At 38.9% G+C, this 22070-nt stretch overlaps 2 protein-coding genes across 11 annotated transcripts in view; both read right to left on the reverse strand.

The window, feature by feature from the left end:
• ulk1a (unc-51 like autophagy activating kinase 1a) overlaps positions 1-10369 on the reverse strand; it is a 22552-nt gene extending 12183 nt beyond the window's left edge. For 4 of the 6 annotated variants that reach the window (XM_046872177.1, XM_046872176.1, XM_046872174.1 and 1 more), the window contains exons 1-8: positions 8737-9096; positions 7874-7966; positions 7741-7782; positions 6123-6155; positions 4871-4907; positions 2855-3028; positions 1903-1976; positions 726-827 (exon numbers count right to left, since the gene is read on the reverse strand). In XM_046872177.1, coding sequence (XP_046728133.1) covers positions 726-827; positions 1903-1976; positions 2855-3028; positions 4871-4907; positions 6123-6155; positions 7741-7782; positions 7874-7966; positions 8737-8826 — 645 coding nt within the window. In that variant the 5' untranslated portion in view covers positions 8827-9096. The other 2 variants (XM_046872172.1, XM_046872171.1) reach the window with 2 other exon arrangements.
• A 3835-nt stretch (positions 10370-14204) lies between these two features.
• The window catches only part of adgrd1 (adhesion G protein-coupled receptor D1), a 48826-nt gene continuing 40960 nt past the window's right edge, over positions 14205-22070 (reverse strand). For all 5 annotated transcript variants that reach the window (XM_046872068.1, XM_046872071.1, XM_046872070.1 and 2 more), the window contains 7 exons: positions 21011-21077; positions 20231-20297; positions 19275-19366; positions 18372-18498; positions 18122-18163; positions 16759-16851; positions 14205-15322 (listed from right to left, as the gene is read on the reverse strand). In XM_046872068.1, coding sequence (XP_046728024.1) covers positions 15227-15322; positions 16759-16851; positions 18122-18163; positions 18372-18498; positions 19275-19366; positions 20231-20297; positions 21011-21077 — 584 coding nt within the window. In that variant the 3' untranslated portion in view covers positions 14205-15226. The remainder of the gene's footprint in view (positions 15323-16758; positions 16852-18121; positions 18164-18371; positions 18499-19274; positions 19367-20230; positions 20298-21010; positions 21078-22070) is intronic.

The following is a 22070-nucleotide window of genomic DNA, read 5'->3' on the forward strand; positions in this document are numbered from 1 at the left end:
CACAAAGGAACAAAGCTGTTTAGGGAATGAACGTGTATTAGAGCTAATAGGACTCTCCTGTTGACACAGTGACATAAATATGTGTGTGTGTGTGTGTGTGGACACGTGTTTATGTTTACCAGATGATTACGAAATAGTATCACAACCACATTCCACTGTGTGAATACATCAGCAAGCCAAACCTGATACCGGATTAAAAATATTCCACTGAGCTTTTTTTTTTTTTATGACTTCTGACGTCTTCAAGTATCCTATGCACGTGAGAAATTTCACACTAACTTACATTGACGTGAAATAAAGCAAATGCTTTCATTACTGCAAACACACATAAATAAGTATATAGTTGAGTGCAAAAGTTTGCATCCCCCTGGTTTGTAAGCGGAAACTTGTAAAATGTGTCGAATAAAAGACAATGTTTACTCTGAAATAGGGCACAAAGTACAAATACATGTAATATAACTGAATAAAACTGTTTTACTGTATTTATGTACTGTCTGCATCGCACAATTTATAGAATGTCCCAGAGTCTTATTTCTTATTTATATGCTGGTATTTAAGTCAGCAGTCAATTAAATTAGTCACTAAGTTACTCTTGTTTTGATCATTAAATTACCCGCAATTCCTACAGCGAGACCCGTAACCTCTTAACCATGTGAAGACAATACATATGTGGAAAATTATTATTATCAATATCAGAATTATGATATTTTGGGTGTGTTTTGTACCTGAAATGGAGCTTTGCCAGTCAGACACTGGAAGACGATGGTGCCCACGCTCCACAGATCGGCTTTGGCATTGTAAGTGTGTGACATGATAACTTCTGGAGCCTGTCAAATACAAGCGAATCATAAATCATGAATTCAGAAGTGTATGTGTGTGTGTGTGTGTGTGTGTGTGTGTGTGTGTGTTTGTTTGTGTGTGTGTATATATATATATATATATATATATATATATATATATATATATATGTATATGTCTCTAGGGGTGTAACGGTACACAAAATTCATGGTTCTGTACGTAGCTCGGTTACGTCACAGGGAAACAGGGAAAAAAAATGCAAAAAACGGAAAATTGCTTGGTTTTTTATTAACGCAGTTTATTATTATTAACATTTGTGATCAACAACAATTTTTCAAAACAATTTTAAATAAAATGCCTGCTTGGTTATGTATGTATATATATATATATATATATATATATATATATATATATATATATATATATATATATATATATATGTGTGTGGTATTGTCAGGATTTTCTCCTTTTAAGAGAAATTCTTGAAGCTGGACATAAAACGCTAAAGAATCCATTGCGATAGCATCAGCCGCTAGCCACTTCTTGGTTAGCGGCTAAAATTAGCGGTATGGATTCTTTAGTTTTCATGTGTGCACGAAACAAATCTTATTTCCGATCGCCACAGTGACACTGCGTCAACAAAAGTTTACAACAAAGCTTAAAACAAAAGTGAGAACACACCTAAATTATATCCAAGTTTCATTTCTATAGTATTGTTATAGTATTGAGAAGATTATACTAAAATGGTTGCTGAAATATGAGGGGTGCACTCACTTTTGTGAGGCACTGTATATATACATATATACACCAATCAAGAATAATCCCTACGTGCATCAGTGAGCCTCATCCGCCCGTGACGCTGTCGCAGGTTCACCACTGTTCCTTCCTTGGAGCACTTTTGATAAACACTGACCACTGCAGACCAGGAAACATCCCACAAGAGCTGCAGTGTCACATTTTTTTAAATCCTTACGCTCGCCCATTTTTCCTGCTTCTAACACGTCAACTTTGAGGACAAAATGTTTACTCCTGCCTAATAAATATCTCCACCCACTAACAGGTGCCATGATGAATCAGTGTTCTTCAGTGTTATAAAAGACTCACCATGTACATGGGAGAACCACACAGTGTTGCAGCCATCATGTTTCCCCACAGGTATCTTGCAAAGCCGAAATCAGCTGAACACAGAGAAAGAGAGAGAAAGAGAGAGAAAGAGAGAGAGAGAGAGAGAGAGAGAGAGAGAGAGAGACAATTAAAGACAGTAAATAAAATAGAGCCAACAGCAAAAACAGAATCAATCAAATCATTGATTATTCCTGACTTTCCTGACCAGGAACTAAAAAGTGCCACAGAAACATGAACTAAAACGAACCGAATCACACCGCGGAGCAAACGGATGCTCTAAAAGTGTTCAATATACATTATATATTTATATATAATCGCTTCCTGTAAGCAAAATGATATAAAGTTGACATAATTTGCATAATAACGCTATAATAGCTGTATAAAATCGCTCGTTCCTAATCCCCCCGGCCCTGACCGTGATGAAATCAGACACGTGTGTATAATAAGACAGCGGGTCAGTTTTTTGAGAAAGGGAACACAGAGTGAAATCTCTGTCCTCTAAAGCTATGAGCTGCTCGTAAAAACAACAACACGGCCCTCGAGAACAAACAGAGCGATATGGCGGTTAAGAGCCATCGAGGAAACACACGCTGCAGCAGTCAAAACAACAACACACACACACGCCTGTCAGAACCGGAGCACTATAGTGTCTACTGTACATACACACTCAGTGGCCTATATGGATTTATAATAATGTATATAATAATGACTGAGGTCTGATCAGCTTCTTTAACATCATATCCACTACAGAGCTTCTAAATTTCTTAATGGTTTTCTAAAACCAGAACCATAAAAAAAGGAAAACGCAATTTTTTAACGTCCAGGATTAAATAATAGAATATAATTATTCCTAGATATCGTTTATATATATATAAATATAAATATAAAAACATATACGGTATATTTATTTAGAGTTTGTTTGATGTCTGACCCAGTTTAATGCAGATGTTGTTGGGGCTGACTCTACGCCCTGCGCTGTGGGACAAAAGGATGTTCTGCGGCTTCAGGTCCCTGTGGACGATGCCTTTGTTCCGCAGGACGCCCAGAGCACCCGCTATTTGCTTTACGAAGCTCCGGATGGTGTCCTCACTCAGACAGCCTTTGGCTGGAAAAAACAGGGTGGTATGGTGAGTGAGAAAGAAACAAAAAAGAACAAGGGCAAACAATAAAGCTGAATTTAAACTGGGATACAATATATGGTGAAAATACATCTGGACTTGTAATGATTATGATGATGAGGAACATCAAGAGATTCAGATTTCCTGATTCAGAGTGTCCAACAGGACCCAGAGATGAGGACTTTTTAAAGCCTAGAGGTCTGAAGGTATCTCTGTACCAACACTATACACAGTATATGGACACCTTAGCATAAATTTGGTATGTGTTTTTTTAAACATCCCATTTCACATTTAGTCCCAATGTACTGCTATAATAACCAACACTCCATTGGGAAGATGTTCCACTAGAATTTGGAGTATGCTTGTGGAGATTTCTGCTCATTCAGCAACAAGATTATGTACTGATGTAGGAAGGATGAGGAGGCCTGGGGTGCAATCAGTGTTCTAATTCAGTGTTCAATAGGGTTGAGGTCAGAGCTCTATAGCAGGAGATCTTCCACGCCAACCCATCTTTATGAAGCTGGTTTTTGGGTCTCCTAGTTCTAGTGCTCAGTAATTTCATGCTCAGCATCCAAAGACATCGTGTACAATTGTGTTTCGGCAACAGTTTGAGGAAGAACCACGCGTTGCTGGAGAGTCAGGTGTCCCAATACTTTTGTCGATACGGTTTATGTGTAGACGTATAAACTAACATGATGCTTTTAGTCCAGCGCTGTTGAAAAGTCCAGCACTGTTACCACCCCGTTTACACCCAGTCCTGTGTTGGAAGGGGTATTTTTAGCCCCAGTGTTTTTCCACCGCAGGAAAGCAGAAACTGACAGGTGGATGAGGTCAGGGTGTCGACTGCGTTTCACCAGGCTGGGAACGCAGCCATGACACAAAAAAAAAAGGTGAGAAGAAGGCTAAGGAGGGGCTTTTACAGCTTCCTCGGAAAACTCTGACAGGTCTGTAATCAGGTCAGGTCCGAGGCGGGGGCTGATACAGCACACACACACACACACACACACACACACACACAGTAAATATAGCCTGGAATCTTTAGATTAGATGGAACACAGAGCTCGGAGCTTGACGGAGCATGCTATGTTTATCTTTAGGAGTTTGCAATGATGCTCTATTTCTGGTTTGAATGACTGCATGTTATTTTTGGAATTACTTCAGGGTGAGGGTGTATATGTGTGAATATCTCTTCAATGCTCCTTCTAACTACACTAATTCATTAAAATCCTGGAGCGCTTTTCAGATATTCATGAACATCTGAAAGCATATTATATGGTATGTATTACTGCCTATCCAGGAATTAATGAGAAACTAATAGAAACGTTTTGGGTCCTTGGGGTTCATGGGGTTCTGTTTGAGTGGAAAGGTTTAAAGACTGTAATATATTTAGATCATGTTCTCAACAGCCCATCACTGCACTTCCTGCACAGTGTGTATTTGTAGAGGAACAACACAAACACATTATTTAGACTATAAGGGATTTTTGTCATATACGTTATTTGAACATAAGTCGAGCTTTTTTTTATTTAGCCTGAAGAGATACTTCTGCTGTAGGTTTATTCTTCCTACACTATGAGACGCATTGGGCAGCAAGAGCCTGATGGCTTACTTGACATTTCCGTAGCAATTTTGTCCTTCTTTTGCAGCTGGGTTTGGGATCGTCCATGCTCAAAGGCCCAAGAGTTGCAGCCTGGTATGGCCGGGACTCAAACCCACAACCTCTGGATACAAAGTCTAACACTTCAACCACTAGGCAACATTTTGTATTTGGATTCATGCTATGTTGAATATTGTGACACGGCTTACAGTAGTGTTTCTGGTTTACTTACAGTGCAGATATTCAGCCAGATCTCCACCATTGCAGTACTGTAGAGACAGAAAAGCAGAAGACAACACACTTTAGCACCACGGCAAGGTAGTCGTTTAAGAGCTGTATATGATTATAAATGTGACCTGGAGATCACTTCAGCAATCCATTCCTCACCCTATAACGGCGATGTACCTACTTATGCCGAGCTGCAGATTTATTGGGTCGCTTGACATTTCATCAGACGGAATCATACAGAAGATCACTTTGTATGATACTGCACCCTGCCGAGCTTTGTTGGTGTTATTAATGTATGCCTACTATAGCATTATAACCGAGCAGATGATATTCGGTGCATTGGTTTATTCCCAGTCAGTGAAAGCGTGAAGTCCTGCAGGAGCCAAATCTGGTGAGTAGTGTTGTGGGTGCGTAAGTGAGGTCAGGTGGATCGCTCACCGACGATCATCATGCACAAGTTGCCGGATAGTTTCGACATTTTCGGGAGTTGGGCTCGTCGAAGATCTTCCTGATCCACTCAAAACACCTCAAGTGACACGTCGCGGCGTCGCCGAATGTCAAGCGTGTGTCATGTCAAACGTCTCTGTGGCGGATTTACCCAGTTTCACGCTGAATTTCTTCGTTGATAGGGTTTTCGAAGAGGCAGACAATTTTACGGTAAATTTACTGAAACTTTCCGAAAAATTTAACTTAATTTGGGGAATTTGGGAAAAAAATCCCAAATTGGAAAGGAATTTAGGGAAATGTATGTGAATGTATGGGACATAATTAGAAATTTTGGAAAATTTCTGATACGCATGCAAACTAATACAGATTTTTTAATTTTTATTACATTTTCAAATTTAATTGTTAGTATAATTTTGTTGCGCGACAGCTTACACACAGCACAAGGAAGTTATAAACATAATTTACGTGAACACCTTGTGTTACGGAGGAATGCACGGTGCATGTAGGGGGCCATTTTTTTTCAACAACATTTTTATTGACTAACCTGCGTTTTTTGTAAATTCCTCGTTTATTCCCATTAATACCCGAATAGTCCCATTAACAGTTATCATACTGGAATTTTGCAACTTTAGTGTATCACATGTGATCAGAATAGCACCATTTAGCACCATTAGTCTCAAACTCTGAGACCACCTCGTATATGTCAATGCTATTCCACTAACGAATGTGGCCTACGGTACCCTACATCATGAGTGTACATATTTACGTAGTTCTGGACAGTTACAGTTCTAATAAAGGCATGTACTTACCTCCATGACGAGGTAGACACAGCCAGAGATCTCCTGGGTGATAAAAAAGAACACAGAGGAAGAGTATTAGCTGAAATCAAACATGTCCCCTTGAGTGTTACAGCTTTATCTCTGATTGTTACACAACGCTGATTTTGGGGACTCCTTCCAGAAAGGTTAAATCCTCATATCAGACAAACACATACATGTCCATGTGTTGGCTGCTTCTACAGAAGCGATAGTGTAAAAGACTAGTTTATGATCTTGATCGTAGAAAACCCAACAGTAGCTTATTTGTGCAGTGCTGAGGGTAAAATACTGAGTCTATGGCTGTTATTTTGGCCCAGTTATTACACAACAGCTGCCACAGTGCTGTGCGCTGGCTGAACTCCAATAAGGCAGGAGGCGATTCTAACTGGTATACGACTGGTGTTTCAGACTGCCAGTTTGTTGAGCAAATGCCCTTGAATTAAAGCTGATTCTGAGATTTAACCTCACCGTTGCGGTAAAAGAAATGTTATGTACACTTCTGGAAGCAATCCAGCGCAAGGTGTCGTATTGCCTGCTGTCAGATGAGGCATCCCGAAACGAGGGTGAATACGAACATGTCGTTAAGTGGTTTAACCACTTTAGAAAACAGGGGCATGAACGCAGCCGCAGGATCTTTTTGGCGTTAAGGGTCGATGCACCTGCTACCGATTCTGTTCGTAACTGAAAAATCTGAATAGTCAAATTCGTGTTTGTGTTTTTGTGCTGCCCCTGCTCTATTTCTGAGCAAATGACTCGTTTCGCAATACCTCCATCCAGCTGAACGATTTGTCACTAGAAATCCTGTAGAAAATCTCTTGTGTTTACTGTGTGTGTTGTACCTGATCTCATGAGAAATTTGATTTAAAATATAATAAGCTCTGTGCAATCCGACCTGCATAAACAACTTCATATGTAACAGTTATAGATTATACACTTGCTCGAGTTTATTCTTATGAATGATGTAATTAGAATTGTTTTAGCTGTAATCTGTAAGACTCTACTATCAGTGGCAGCATGGCACAAGCTCGTTCAGGGGTGAAGTCTAATCAGTCTTTATTAGAGGAATGGAGCTCCTCCAGAGAGCTGACTACGGCTCAGGCTTTTTTAATACACCCATTGTTCTGGACGGCAGGCAGTACAGGGTGTGTGTGTGTGTGTGTGTGTGTGTGTGTATACAGTGTGGAGTGCTGTCTCTCAGCTGGGAGAGTCGGTTTACCCTCCGACACACACCCTGCTCACTAATAACTACCCTTCTTGCTAATGTAGGCCACTGGAATGAGATCAATTAGTTCATTAAAAGGTGTCTACTATCAAACCTGCTCTTCAGTTCAAACCTTTTATTGAAGAGCGACAACTCTGAGCATCGAGAGGAAATTTCTGTCAACCACCTGCCGTGAAATCGACACTTCTCTTTCCTTCTCCTCCTGTTCCGTATGCACATCATCCAGAGACCATAATACAAAGGGCGGGGAGTATCACAAAACAGGCCACAGGTGACACACACTGCCTCGCACATCTGCCTAATTGCACCGTACAAAGACTGAAAAACCGAATCTGCTTCAAACCCCGTCATAAACCCGAACTTCTCAACTTTTCAACCTTCACGTACCTGAAAATCCAGCAAACCGACGATGTTTTCATGTTTCAGTTCCTGGAAGACAGACACAAAGACAGGTGAGGGTTAAATCGAGATCTGGCAACTGACTTATAGTAAGGTAGTAAGGACGCTACATTATACCCACCTTTAATATTTTTATCTCTTTTCCTGGAAACGACTGCGACTTGGCCAAATTCTTCTTATTTATGCACTTCACAGCAACTTCAATCTCATGTCTCTGTTTAACAGAAAAATGTCTCAGGAGTTGGTTTTTCACCATTATACTCTAACATTCACAAAAACTGACTTCTGTTGAGATTTCCAGGAAAACAAACAAAAAAAAGATTTCCAGGATGTGCTTTTAGAGGAAAATCCTGAACAATAGGGAGATGCGATATGAACTGGGTCACCACCACAAAGATGAGTGTTTTCCTGTAAAAGCGCATCCTGAAGTTTTTGTCCTCTACTCAGTTCTGACATCTCCAAACTCCTTCCATATCCGTACATTTCCTTACAGAAAACCTCATCAGAAGATATATTATACAAATGATCCAGTCACGTGTTGTAATGAGAGCTGTGTTTAGACAAAGGTACCTACACTGTAGTGATGGTAAGATCGGATCATTCTGGTGAAATGGGTATTTCAATGTCGTTCATCAGAATCTTGTTTTGAGTCGTTCAGTTCATTTCGTTCCTTTGATCCTCTCGTTCAAATTCAAAGCTTATGTGTGAGTCACGTGACAAACGGACTCACGACTCGGAGCAGAGGACTCGTGAGACGAACTACTCAATTTCTGTTTCATGAACGACCCATCACTTATGCAGATCAGGGTGTTAAGTATTGAAACTTGAGCATCAACACACACATTATGTACATCTATATTATTGATATTCGTATAATCATCTTTGATCAGACCACCCGAAACAGAGATGAGTAACGCTGTATTTGTACTCGATGCACAGGAGGAACGCGTATACAGTATATGATGGTTATAACGTGTTTATTACCTGTTTGTGTCTGCCTTTGAACACCACCGCGAACGCGCCGTGACCGACCAGGTCTTTCCTGTTGAACTCGAAGTTTCCGACGCTCTCCATCGGGGCAGAAGTTCAGAACACGCAAAAAAACCCAAGTTAACTCGTCCAGACTTCTTCATAATAAACTGTCAGGATGATAAACACTTGTCATGTTACACATTTGGGGGAAAGAAGAAGAAACAACGTAAACAAAACAAAAACAAATAGTGACAATGACGTTATAAAACTGTTCTGCGTTTATATAAATGTCTACTCTCTTTCTCTATGTCTCATTCTCTCTCTTTAGATATCTCTCTTTGTGCGCATGTGAGTTTCTCAACCGGTTTCTTATTTTCTTGCTTCGCCCACCTGCTCAAATCCGGCCGCGTCCCAAACCGCCCACTCCACCCTAAACGCTATGCACTTCGTTTCTGCATACTATATTTAGACACCCGCCTCAAATTGCTACCCCTGGTGTACTCCATAGGCTAAAAAAAGCAACTCATTTGCACCCTACTAAGTGCTAGAATGCAGGATACAAGCCCTATTCAGGATACGCAGCCGCGCATGCGCATATCACATGCGCGATCACCGAAGTAATCGCTACTCCGCCCTTCACACACACACACACACACACACGTATAAATGATAGACGTATAAAAAAAATCTAAGAATTTTTTATAGATCATTTCAAGCAGTGGTGGACGAATTACACAAACTATGTATTTGAGTTGAAGTAGATACTTTCTTTACACTTTCACTTAAATAAACGTATTTGCCTTTAAATGTACTTAAGTATCCAAAGTGCTATGATTTATTATGACTATAATGATCCTGTTATCATTTTTGGTACAAGACTTTTTACTTAATCACCTCAGTTTATGTGAAAAGACTCAAATGTGACTCGCAACACACTGATCTATTAATGAGTCAAATACTGATTGATTCTTTTCAACTACTTAAAGACTCGTGTAAATGAGGTCACGTGTGTTGTGGTGAGTTCGAGTCTAGAGTTTCCTCCATCATTTATTCCTCTCTAAATGTTCTGCTTGATGTTGAACTGATGCTGAACTGTGTGTTGGTGATCAGTAGATACACCAAGCGCCGATCAGAACAAGTTCACAACAGAGCGCGCGCTCGACCCTGATTGGTGACTCGCTGCGTGTTTGAGTTGCGTTTCTAATTTGAGTAAAAAGGAATATTTGACTTTGAAATGAAGTGGATTTACAGTAAAAGTCTCCCCAAATGGAAATACATCAGTAAAGCACAGATACGTAAGTACAGTAATGAATTACATTTACTTCTGATTTCAAGAATGTAAACAATAACAAACACGTTGCATTATTTTGCGCATGTCTGGTCATAAAGCGTTTGTCTTAACGCCATATTTAAAACATGGACCTGTCAAAAACAAAATGACTAACAAGCTATTCAAGTCTAGCTAAAACAAAACACAAGATATTTATAAAAGCTAAAATGAGATGATCACGTGGAATTACCGGATGCCTTAAATCAGACATTGAGGCGAATCAAAACATGAAACTTTTACCTGAAGTAAGACATCTGGGACCGAATGCTTCTACACGAGACAATAACTGAATTAGAGGAAAAGTCAATGTGAATCTTGTGTTTGAGGGTTTGAGCGTCACACGCTGTTAAATAACCTCCTCTGGTTGGGACGTTGCTATGGTAACCGGGGAGGTTTTTCGAGCAATTGCAGCAATATTCAGTCTGCACGTCTATGCTAATAATAAATTACACTGCTTACTGAATTCTGTTAAACTATAGGGAGTGACGTTTACGTTTATAAATAATGTACTACAACTTGAAATAAGATCTGGAGACAATACCGCGAATCAGAAGAAGGGACATTCTAAAACGCTTAACGTGAAAAAAAAAAACGTCAAACTTTGCAAAGACATTAATAATAAAGCATACTATGTACAGACACGCACATGAGTCCAGAATAACGCGTTTTTCTCCCATAGACCATTAAGAAAAAACGTGGCTTAATGCAATAAGTTCTCAAAAGAACAAACTCAGTAAATACTTTAATAAAGCAAATTTATGTATAGAATATGATTTACATGTACAGTATTTATTATTATATGGACACATATTTGCAATACAAATCATTGCAATAACAACAATTTAAACTGTGCAATATTACCTACTGAAAATTGTTTGTTTGGTCGTGTAACTACTATTATTGTTGCCTTTTTATTGTATTTACATCCTTGCTTAATATTTGCACATTTTTCTTTGCTGCTGTTAAATTTGCCCACTGTGGGGACTACTAAAAATACATCTTATCGTATCTTATATTATCTTATTTACACTGTAATAAATCTACTGTAGGGTCTTGTGCTGTTTTTGGAATAAATGTTCCACACATCCAATTGTGTCCTAGTTTGTTGTGTGTAGTGTTGTGTTTTTTATTTTATTGTGTGTAATATTTTTTTGTTGTTTATAGCACCTTGGTCCTGAGGGAACGTCGTTTCATTTCACTGTGTATTGTACTGTGTTATATATATTTGGAATGACAATAAAAACCTACTTTACTTGGTTTGACTTGGAGAAAAGGAGAAAGTCATATAGGCTTCCAAATGGAGTATCTTTTTAATCGATTTGTCAATTCTGATTGGTCAGAAAATGTTGGTGCATTTTCTGCGTCATCTCTGACAACATCACAGGTTTACATTAATGCACTTGCTCTGTTTTTTGCCATAAGGTTTCTACAGAAGGACATTTATTTAGCATTTAAGGAAGAAGTCTCCAGTGTCAGAGCTTTCTCTGAGGTACAGCTGAAGTTTAACGTTTACATGGCAGGAGAGTATTTCGATTCCTCTGTATGTCTGCACACATGGGGGTATTGACAAATAAAAACCTTTAACCACGAAATGGCAGTAAAAGATTCTTGACTCTTGGTACTTAATAAAATAAAAAACAGAATTGATCTTTTACACCTTAACTGAGAACAAGATGTGCCTCCAAATCTGTTCAAATTAAAGAACTCCAAGTGATAAACTAACTAGGATTTAGTTCCAGTTTCCTGGCCTGATGATGTGGTTACTTACGTGTTAGTAGCGCCTCCATGTGGCCGGACCAGGATGCCAGTGATGTGAGAAGGTTTCATGTGTCGATAGGAGGCACACAAGTTAAAATAAACACACCACATGTGAATGTAACCTTCTGCTGATGGAGTTCACAGTAGACATTAACAATAATGCTTATTTCCTTAATATTTCTTACCAGAAAAGTGGAGGTTAATGTAACAGCAAATGAGGACTAAATACAGAATGGGATGTTCAAAACAATTAAAACCAATATTACAGTCAGGTCAATAATTGTTGTTTATAATGGTTATAATGTGACCAGATGTTATGTGTGTATGTGACAGTCTAAATTGTATATCCATCAGCTATTAGCCAGGTATGGATCCAGTTTTCCATCTGACCCCCCTGACCCTGAAATATCAATACCAAAATGTCAAATCAACCCCCTTACATCACAGCCTGACTAACTAAAAAAGATAAACGTCACTGATTTAGACTCTGCCAACCTGAAAATTTGATTATCCCAATTTCACATATGTGTTTTAAAGCCAGTGGAATCGTATAAACATCAACCTCCGCCCGAGAAAGCAGATCGTGTCCGCATGATGAAAGACAGCTGTGAGGCAGGACCAACTCTTCCGCTCTGACATCAGCGGCTGCACCTCTGGGAGGGCAGGTGTCACTCTCACAGCCTCACTGCGAAAACTCAGCTGCCAAAGCCAACAAACGTGACGCTCTTCCTCTTCCCCTCATATCTGTAAATGTGAACTGCCAATCAAAGCACTATATCTGATAGTCTTTGCATCTTTAAAGAAACATTTGTTTCGACAGGATAACATCTGGGAGTATTTTACTCACATCGCATGTTCATGTTGATACAGCACTGGTTAAGTTTCTATCTCTCTCCTGGTGGCCATCATCTGAATCTCACCCGATCATTAAGACTGTCCTGTTCCTCACCCCTGGACTCTCCTCAATCTGGATATACTGAACATCCCTTTGACACACATTTCGACATCCCCCACACCTGTTTACTGCGGTGGTTTATTATTTCACCCAGAAGGGCTCTTCCTCACGTCATTTAGGAAACAGAGGCTGCCTGGATAAAGTTTACACAAACACAAAAACAGCCGAGAAGATGAAAACTGAGAACGTTTTGCCATAGGAAACAGGTAAATATGTGACATACAGTAAATCAGAGAAATAGTACATACATGTGTAGATACAACAAATCCTCTGCTGATTTCACCCTGAAACACTGATAAGAGTCTTCATAATTAATACTCAAACTGGGATGGGTATAGTGTCATTTGTTTGTTTGATACTGTAACTACTATTATTGTTGCTGTTTTTTTAAAGTCTCTGCTTTCCCATTTTTGCACATTTTCTTGCTGCTGTAACATGGAAATCTCCCCAGACAAATAAAGGTTATCTTATCTTCCTGAGGAAATATCTGTATGACCTCGCAATGCGATATATTTGTTTTGCTCGGTAAAAAAAAAAAACGGGTGAATGAATAAGTCACTTCACGGTAACAGTATATGTAGTTTAATTTTTACGTTGGCATAAATAATTCTCACCTTCTTTGTCATGAGTCCAGACAGGCAGCAAAGGACAAAACACTTCACAGAATACAGAGTCTCACATTATTAATTGTACGGACGCAAAATACAAAACGTTTGTCGTAACGTGATGCACGTCGCTTTATCGTCAGCATTGTGTTGTATGTTCAACCAAGTCAAAACCTTTTAGAGTTCAAAGAGTCTAAAAAAAACCCCTACAATTTACAAAATATATTTTTTCTCTTTTTATAGACAGAATTTGGTGTGTTTGCGTCGGTGCTCAGGCTCTGCCGCATAATAATCACAGTCTATTACAACTGAGAAATAACACAGTTTCTTTGGGGTCCACGAGGATACAATAATGGAAAAAAATGACAGTCCATGTTAGTAAAAAACCCCTGGATAGAAAACCGAGTGATCGGTAGTGCATATGTACTGTAGCTTGTTCACTAATAACAATCCTTCCAGTTATCGCAATTGTTGGGCACTGAGTACTGCTAAGGATTTTCATGTGAAGAAACAAAAACACACAATATTTAAATTATACAAACGGAAAAAAGAGACCAGAGAAAATGGGATAAAGACGGCAGGAACCCATGAAAACCAAGATGTCAAAAAGACTTAATATACACTATTTGGGCAAAAGTATTAGGACACCTAACTTTCCCAGCCATATGCGTTTTTTTATGCTGTAGAGCTCTGACCCTATTGAACAGGTTTGGGATAAATTGGAATGCTGTCTGCACCCCAGGCCTCCTCACCTTCTCACCTACATCAGTACCTGAATGTACTCTTTTGTTTGAATGAACACAAATCTTCACAAGCACCCTCCAGAATCTATTGGAACATCTTTCCAGAGGAGAGGAAGGAATTAGAAGAGCAAATTGGCCTTAAACGTGGAATGCGATGCTCAAAAAAGCACATACCAAACTTATGACAAACATTTCGAAATATATAATGTATCTTCTGGCGTGAGAACAACGAGGTGTACGTGACAAATGCTTCATTATATACCGTAAATATTTATGATACAAGACAACTAGTGTTTTATAGTTTCAATTAAAAGAGAAACCCTGGCCTCCATTTAAAAGGTTCGGAAACCGATCTTGACGATGCAGTCAGAACGTCAGATCTGCTCTGCTAATTACAATGAGATTATATTGGTCTCAAGGTCTAATCACTTTGGAGATGATTTTAGACTTTGGGGACATTGAAACAGTGGATATTTGTGAAAGCGACATCAAGACAATAATTTACACGACGTGTCTGTTGGACGAGAACAACATACAGCGCGATATTTGAGAGGAGCGACAGAACTCTAGGTACTCGGTTCCTCTTTCAGGAATGCCTTTTGTTGGAGTCACGGAATTTCACGGAAAGTACAACACGGCTCACAGGTAACCCAGGCCTGATTTTCGGTCCATCTAATCAGTTCGTGAGAGCTGTTAAAGAAGGTCATCAGCGTAGCGGGAGCACGATGACCAAACTTCTCGTCCCAAGCGAGGCGCATCTTGTGTCACAGTTTAATGTCAATTCAGAGACAGCAGTGGAATCCAGCAGCAACTGGAGTTACGAGAAGGACGCTGAACAGGGAACGGTTATCCAACACGAGTCTTGTGTTTTCATCTGTGACTTATTTATGGCTCTGAACTCTTGGATGTCTTCATGAAGCGAGTGTCGTCAGTGAAAAAGTGTGACGTCGGTATGAGTCTGCTACTAGCCGTAGTCTTTTCTTGACCAGACCTCTGGGTCGTTGTGGAAAAAGGAACGGTGGTTGAATCAGACAGTGTATCTGAGGAGAAGAACGATTTTCGCTGTCTGTTTGTGGATGTTTTGTGTTCAGTAGCCATTGTTTGTTGACTTTTAGAGCGCTGAGAGATCAATGCGATTAGCTGAGTTGGTGCTTTTATCCCAGGTGTTCATTCTGGTCGGACTCACGCCCCCTCGGTTACCGTTCATCTGTCAGGGAAAAAAAACACAGACACAAAAAACATCATCAGTCTGCTTCGTCTCACATGCTTTATCATGTAAGGAATAAAACACTTGTGTATATATATATATATATATATATATATATATATATATATATATATATAGAGAGAGAGAGAGAGAGAGAGAGAGAGAGAGAGAGAGAGAGAGAGAGAGAGAGTTTTTGAGAGACATATGTATGTTCCTGTTGTTTATAAGTAACAAACCAGGTCATTTCATGGTTTAAAGATTTGTTTTAACCAAACAAATGCATAACTGTACAGACGTTCCACTTCATTTTCATAGCAAAATCCTCAATTTACACACTTTTGGCATCCGGACAGTTTCTCCGAACATTCAGCTGAAAGTGAACTAGTTTGAGATTTCTTTCTTCTGATCCAGTTTATCCCAGAGCAGACCAATAGGATTTATGTGTGGTGACTGGGCAGGTTGTTCCATGATAGATGATACTCCAGACGACTGTTTGCTCTCTAAATAACACTTACAGAACTCAGACTTATGCTTCGGCTCATCGTCTTCTTGGACGGTTGAAGTCAGTTTTAATGAGCCACAGTCCAGACAGAATTGAATAGTGGTGAAGTATGGAATTGCAGCCATGTTGGTTCAGGATTCTTTACACTTTCTGGAAAAAGTCTTCAAACTTCCCTGCTCCAAAACCCCAAACTATCAAACTTCAACCTCCATGTGTGACTGTGGGGGGGTGAAGCAGCCAAAAATGTCCCATTTGGACACCACAGCACTTTCCTCCACTCATTCCATGTCCAATTATTGTGTGTTTTTGCCTTTTACCGAGTTTGTCGCATATAAACGAAAGGAACATACACGTATTTCAAAAACCATAAAAGACTCTATGACAGACACTATGTATCTATATTAATATTTTGGAATGTTCACAACACAAAGTTTTTTTTCCCCTGTTATCACCGAGAATCGACAAAAGCGCAGAACAGAGTGCTGACACCGGTGACTCCTTCCATAAACTTAACTCACCAATCATATAATACAAGTCTCTAAAACGGAGGTTTTACTACAGAAACGATCGATTATTATTTATAGTTTATTATAGAAAGCATAGAAATAATGTGTATAGATATCATGCAATTAATTTTATAACATAAACCTCACATTAAGTACATCCTACTCAAACTAGACATTAAAATATGTAGATCTGCGCTGCATAATAAACTGAGGTGGTGTTGCATGGCCCGCATTTGCATATTTAAATGTAACGGACCCTTTCATTTTATGATGCAATTTTTGCATGCCATCTGCTCACACTTAAGTCCGCCTGCACACTCAAATAAATTTCACTCAACAGATTCAGTCATGAAAGACACTTCATGAAATTTAAAATGGGTTTATATACAAACCCCTACTTTTTTTTAAAATATTCAGCAGATACTCACGATGTCTGAATTGAAAGGCTTAGCGTTGACGTTGCGCATGGAGCTGCTGGTCAGAGACCACACTTTGGTCTTGTGCTTGAAAGCAGCTCTGACCTGAGAAAAGAAAACGACGTCTGATTAAAAATATATACCAGAGTCAAGGTTTGTTCTTGTAACCATGTGGCACAAAGTATAAAAGAATGCATAAAGGGTTGTTTATGTGATATTTCGTTAAAAAACACACAAGACATAATGGCTTGATTATGTAGGAAATGCTGTTTAAGTTTATTGGTTTTCGAACGACATCTAATCCCTGAGCACATGTAGCTTTCGAAAGAAATCGTTAGCAAACGCTGTGATGAGATCATAATTCGAAGAGCTACAATTACAGTTGCATAATTAGATTCGACTGTAATCTAGAGCGTAAATCGCATATTTATAACGTTACATCGTCATCGGTTTTTAAACGCTCACCAAAACATCTCGTTACTGTGATTAAGCAATAAAAGTTGAGATTTTTGCGGAGAGCTGTGAAAGTTTCACGTCTGACTCGAATTTCACTCTTATAAAATCTGTTAGAAAGTAAAACGGCGTATAATGAACACAGATAGATTTGAGCCATCGAGTACACTATGTGAACAAAAGCTTGTGGACACCTGAGCATTAGACTGGTATGCGCTCTTTATGTGGTGAACATCCCATCTCACATCCAGTCCCCATTTACTCTTATAGTATCCTCCACTTTTCTGGGAAGAAGTTCCACTAGAATTTGGAGTGTGTTTGCAGAGATTTGTGCTCATTCAGCAATTAGGGTATAAGTAAAAAGTCCGGTACTGATGTAGGTGAGATGAAAAGGCCTGGGGTCTTCAACTCCAACCTATGTAAAGCATATCTTCATGGAGCTGACTTTGTGCTCATGGGCATTGTCATGTTGGAACAGGTTTGGGTCTCCTAGTTCAATTTCATTCTACCATGAGACAACTGGCAACTTTCTGCCAACATTTTGGAAAAGAACCACATACGAGTGAAAAAGTCATGTGTGCCAATACTTTTGTCCATATAGTGCATGATGGTAAATTTAAACGGCAGAAAAACAGTTTTGATGGTATTATACTGTTTTTAAAGTGTTTATTATTCAATATTAAATAGATCAAATGATCAATAAATATTAAAATCTCTATCAATTTGAGAGAAAGGTATATTAATAAATCATTACATTTTTCTTTGCATCAAAAGCCTCACCACTAGGTGTCACTGTGACATTCTATATCGTTTGGACTACAGCGTATCGATGTTATAAACACCATTCCTACGCTTCGTCTAATCCCAAGCTATCAGTGTAGCTATGACCTACTCACAGCTGCACAAACAGTCACAGTCTCACCTCTGAATTTAGCAGACAGTGGAAAAGGAAGATGAAGAAGCCCTGTGAAAAGAAAAAAAAAAGAAAAGAAGTTTAATAAGAGGATAACTGTATGATAAACGGTTTTGCAATTGTTCCCATCCAAATGATTTAGAAACCAATTTTCATAAACTGGATTACTGGAAAACGCATTACAGGGTGTAATCGTTCAGAAGGACGTGCAATCATCACGTTGGTTATTAGAGTAATGGTGTGAAAAGTGAAAACAGACCTGCAGAGAGTTGAACACTGCAAACATGTATTGGAAGAGGAAGGACTGATCGTTCACGGCCAAAACGCCGAAGATCCATGAGATGCCCAGGATAGGCAAGAGAACTGCTACTGCTTTAGCAGTGAGCCTACACACACACACACACACACACACACACACACACACACACACACACACACACACAATTCCAGCATTACAGACATGACACTTAAACTTACACTTACCAGGAATCAGACTTAGATTTAGAACACTGATCAACATTCACATGTACGATGCTCATGTTCCACAATAACCATATATTAGTTATTGTTATATGGATGTGATATCTCATGGACAGGTGGCTTCAAGAAATTTTTAAAAAGCAAAACAATTTACATAAATTTTGAGGACATTCTGGCATTATGGATGGATGGATGAATGGAGAACACTGTGATGGACAGACAGTGGAGATCACATAGCTACATTACTATTAAAAGAAGAAATATAGTGTTCACAATGTAACAATTGTGGACAAGAGTATTATGACACCTGACTTTTCCAGCCACATGCTGTTCCCTTCCAAACTCACAGGATATCTTTAGATGTTTGGATGTCCGGCAAGACAGTGCCCCTGTGCTGGCTGGTGATCTTATGGCCAGGTGTCTCCAAAATCAAACAAAATAATGCTTTTAATGTATATATAAATAGAAAATGATTTAATTTATTTAGTACGTATCACGTTTAAAACTTTTCCTGTCTGTCATTGTCTGTGATCATGAGTTCACTGGATGCACACTGGAGTGTTCTTTACTTTGTATGGTCTTTGCATGTTTGCAATCTTCATAAACAGGCACATTTAATTCCCATGGAACACCAATATAAGCAATCTATAGTCTATAGTTACTGAAGACAGTGGACACTGACTTGACAGAGTTAGCATCTCCTTGCACTTTGTAGTTTTCCGCACTGATTCTGGAGATGATCCTCGTGACAGCGATGAGGATGCCGATGTTCACCTGAAATGATTTTAGAACAAAAAATTGTTTATTTGATTTGAAGTCTTTCATTCACTTTGAATGACTGTAGATGGCTGTGGTATATTAATATATATTATACAAAAGTGCAGTTTTAAGGAAATAAAAGAGAGAGAGAGAGAGAGAGAGAGAATGGTAAGAAGACAGCTGGATAGATTCTTGTGATATTAAATCTAACTATACTATAATATATTTATTTATAACTATATATTTGCTAAAACATGTGACGTGTTCATATTGAAAAATTGTAATTGCTATTAAACGGCTGTGGTTTAGGAAAAACAACACACTCCAGATGCACTCAATTCTTGCCTCACATCTCATCACACCCCTGTTGCACGCATCAGTTTATTATAACAGCATGATGTATCATGTGTTCATATTATTTTCATGGAGGGAGTCTCCAGTGTCACTTTGCAACAGTTTTGTGTCATCTTTTTTTTTTTTTTTTTAAACTTGAAGAGAAAAATAAGACAACGAGACTTGTACAGAAAAAGATCTACAGCTCTGATTGCAGGAACTGAAATTATTATGTTCAATAACATTAAATACTAAAAAAAAAAACAAAAACAAAACACAAGTATCTTATACTTAAAACTGAAGTAATCCTTTGTGACTTGCTGTAGGAGTATAAAACTTTAGGACATGCTGTTTGGAGAACCAACTTCAGGGTGGTATGAGTCGTGTTTGGTCGTATCACGCCATCTTTTCCTATACAGGACTGTCTGTTTTCTGTCTGACTTATAAATATATAAGCCACTTGAACGTAGACATGCATTTACCCTGTAACATCTATAACAATATTAAAGACTGAGGGTGTGAATGTGAGACTGGTGTAACACTTACCAAAATGACAAACAGAGCGGGAGCCACGAACGCCCATATAGCGCCGCTCTTCAGAGACAGCCAGCAGCTGGAGGGCAAGAACATGGATGGAGAAAGACAAAACACTCAAATCTAAACACTTAATGCATCATCTCAGTTTAGAACATACACTGCGACATGTTCTGACGTTACTAAATCAGCTAGATGGAAAAAAATATTATATTGTTATATATATATATATATATATATATATATATATATATATATATATATATATATATATATATATATTAGTTGTTATCTGTATATAAAATTGTGTCATGTATTAACAATAGCGTTTATTATTTTTACCCAACACATGACGCTGTATGGAGATAATACGTGTTTGGCTGACATAAAGAGAACCCTGAAGCAGTTAAGCCATCTGCCTTAGATACTTTCCATCTCCCGTTTCTAAAACATAGCCTGGTCAACAGAGCCACACAAATGCAAGCTATAGTTATATGGATGAAATAAAGTACATCTAAGCACTTCTAAACACGACATCAATTCGTGGATGCTTTTGAACACTCACTCACCCACACACACATTATATGTTGAGCGGAACAATAGTTGTATGATTACAATAAATCATATCTAAACTGTTCCACATTTATTTATTTTCCCTTTTCAGACTACTCACTGATAAACACAGCTCTGTTCACGAAAACACGTAACCATGCGCTGAGAGGGATAACACTTATGTGATTTCGATAAACTCTTCCACATTTTAAACAACTCCACACTTCCAGGGTTACTCACTTTCCGTCTTCTCCGTAACTGCTCAGCGAGGACGTTATGGACACGACGCATATGACCACCGGGGACCCTAGCGAAAACAACAAGAGAGAATTTCAACTTTTGCACCCCCAGATGTGTAAAGCGTCAGCTCTGAATAAACCAGAGCAGGGAAGCGTGGTGAGAGATTTCAGTGTTAGTGAGTCTACACAGACCATTTTTATTAAATATTTTTTCGAGATAATTTTTCTGGAGAGAAACAGGCACCAAACGGCCCCTGGTCCTGATCCTTTCATTAACTTTCTGAACATGCGAACGGTGGATGAACGGACGGAGCCGTCGCTCAGGCGGGTTTTGAGTGACGGCGAATCAAAGGGAGAGAAATTAAAAGCGAAAGGATCAAATACATTCCCAAGGCTAAAAATACCGCGCTGAAACTGCTAAAGAACGATCGAGACTTTTACGATCGTGTCCTAATAACTATAATAGGAACCGCTGGCCTGCGCTGCCGCAAATAAAGAGCTGCGAATGTTTGCCAGACGGCGTTTAAAAAGAGGGAGCCTCCATTCTGAGGGAATGACTAAAGGTCTGAGTAGGAACATTTTACTGACTCATTCTATCGTGTGCAACCATGGAAACCGATAAATACTTTCAGTTATTTCATAATGTATAATGGGTTTACTTACAGTGCGAACATCATGGTTTGGTTTGACTTTCACAGCTATTGTAAACACATGCAAGCAATTAATGTGATGGGTTTTCTTTGACAAATCAAAAGGAATCATTTTAAGAACATGAGAATACTGTGTGTGTGTGTGTGTGTGTGTGTGTGTGTGTGTGTATAAATGTGTGAAAGAGAGATATTCAAAGAGCACATTAAAACATCTGCATGTTTGAGAACACTGCAGTGATTAACAGTGACAGAAGCATTAACAAAACATTCCTCTGTAGTTTAGTGCGCTTTCGTGTAGTAACATCTCAGACAGGCCATAATAAGGAATTTCCATCCATATGTGGTTCTGTTCAAAACTGTTACCACAAAGTTGAAGGCACACAATTATATAGGACACCTTTGTATGTCCTA

This window comes from Silurus meridionalis, chromosome 17 (assembly GCF_014805685.1).
Source record: "Silurus meridionalis isolate SWU-2019-XX chromosome 17, ASM1480568v1, whole genome shotgun sequence".
In the NCBI taxonomy this organism is placed as follows: domain Eukaryota; kingdom Metazoa; phylum Chordata; class Actinopteri; order Siluriformes; family Siluridae; genus Silurus; species Silurus meridionalis.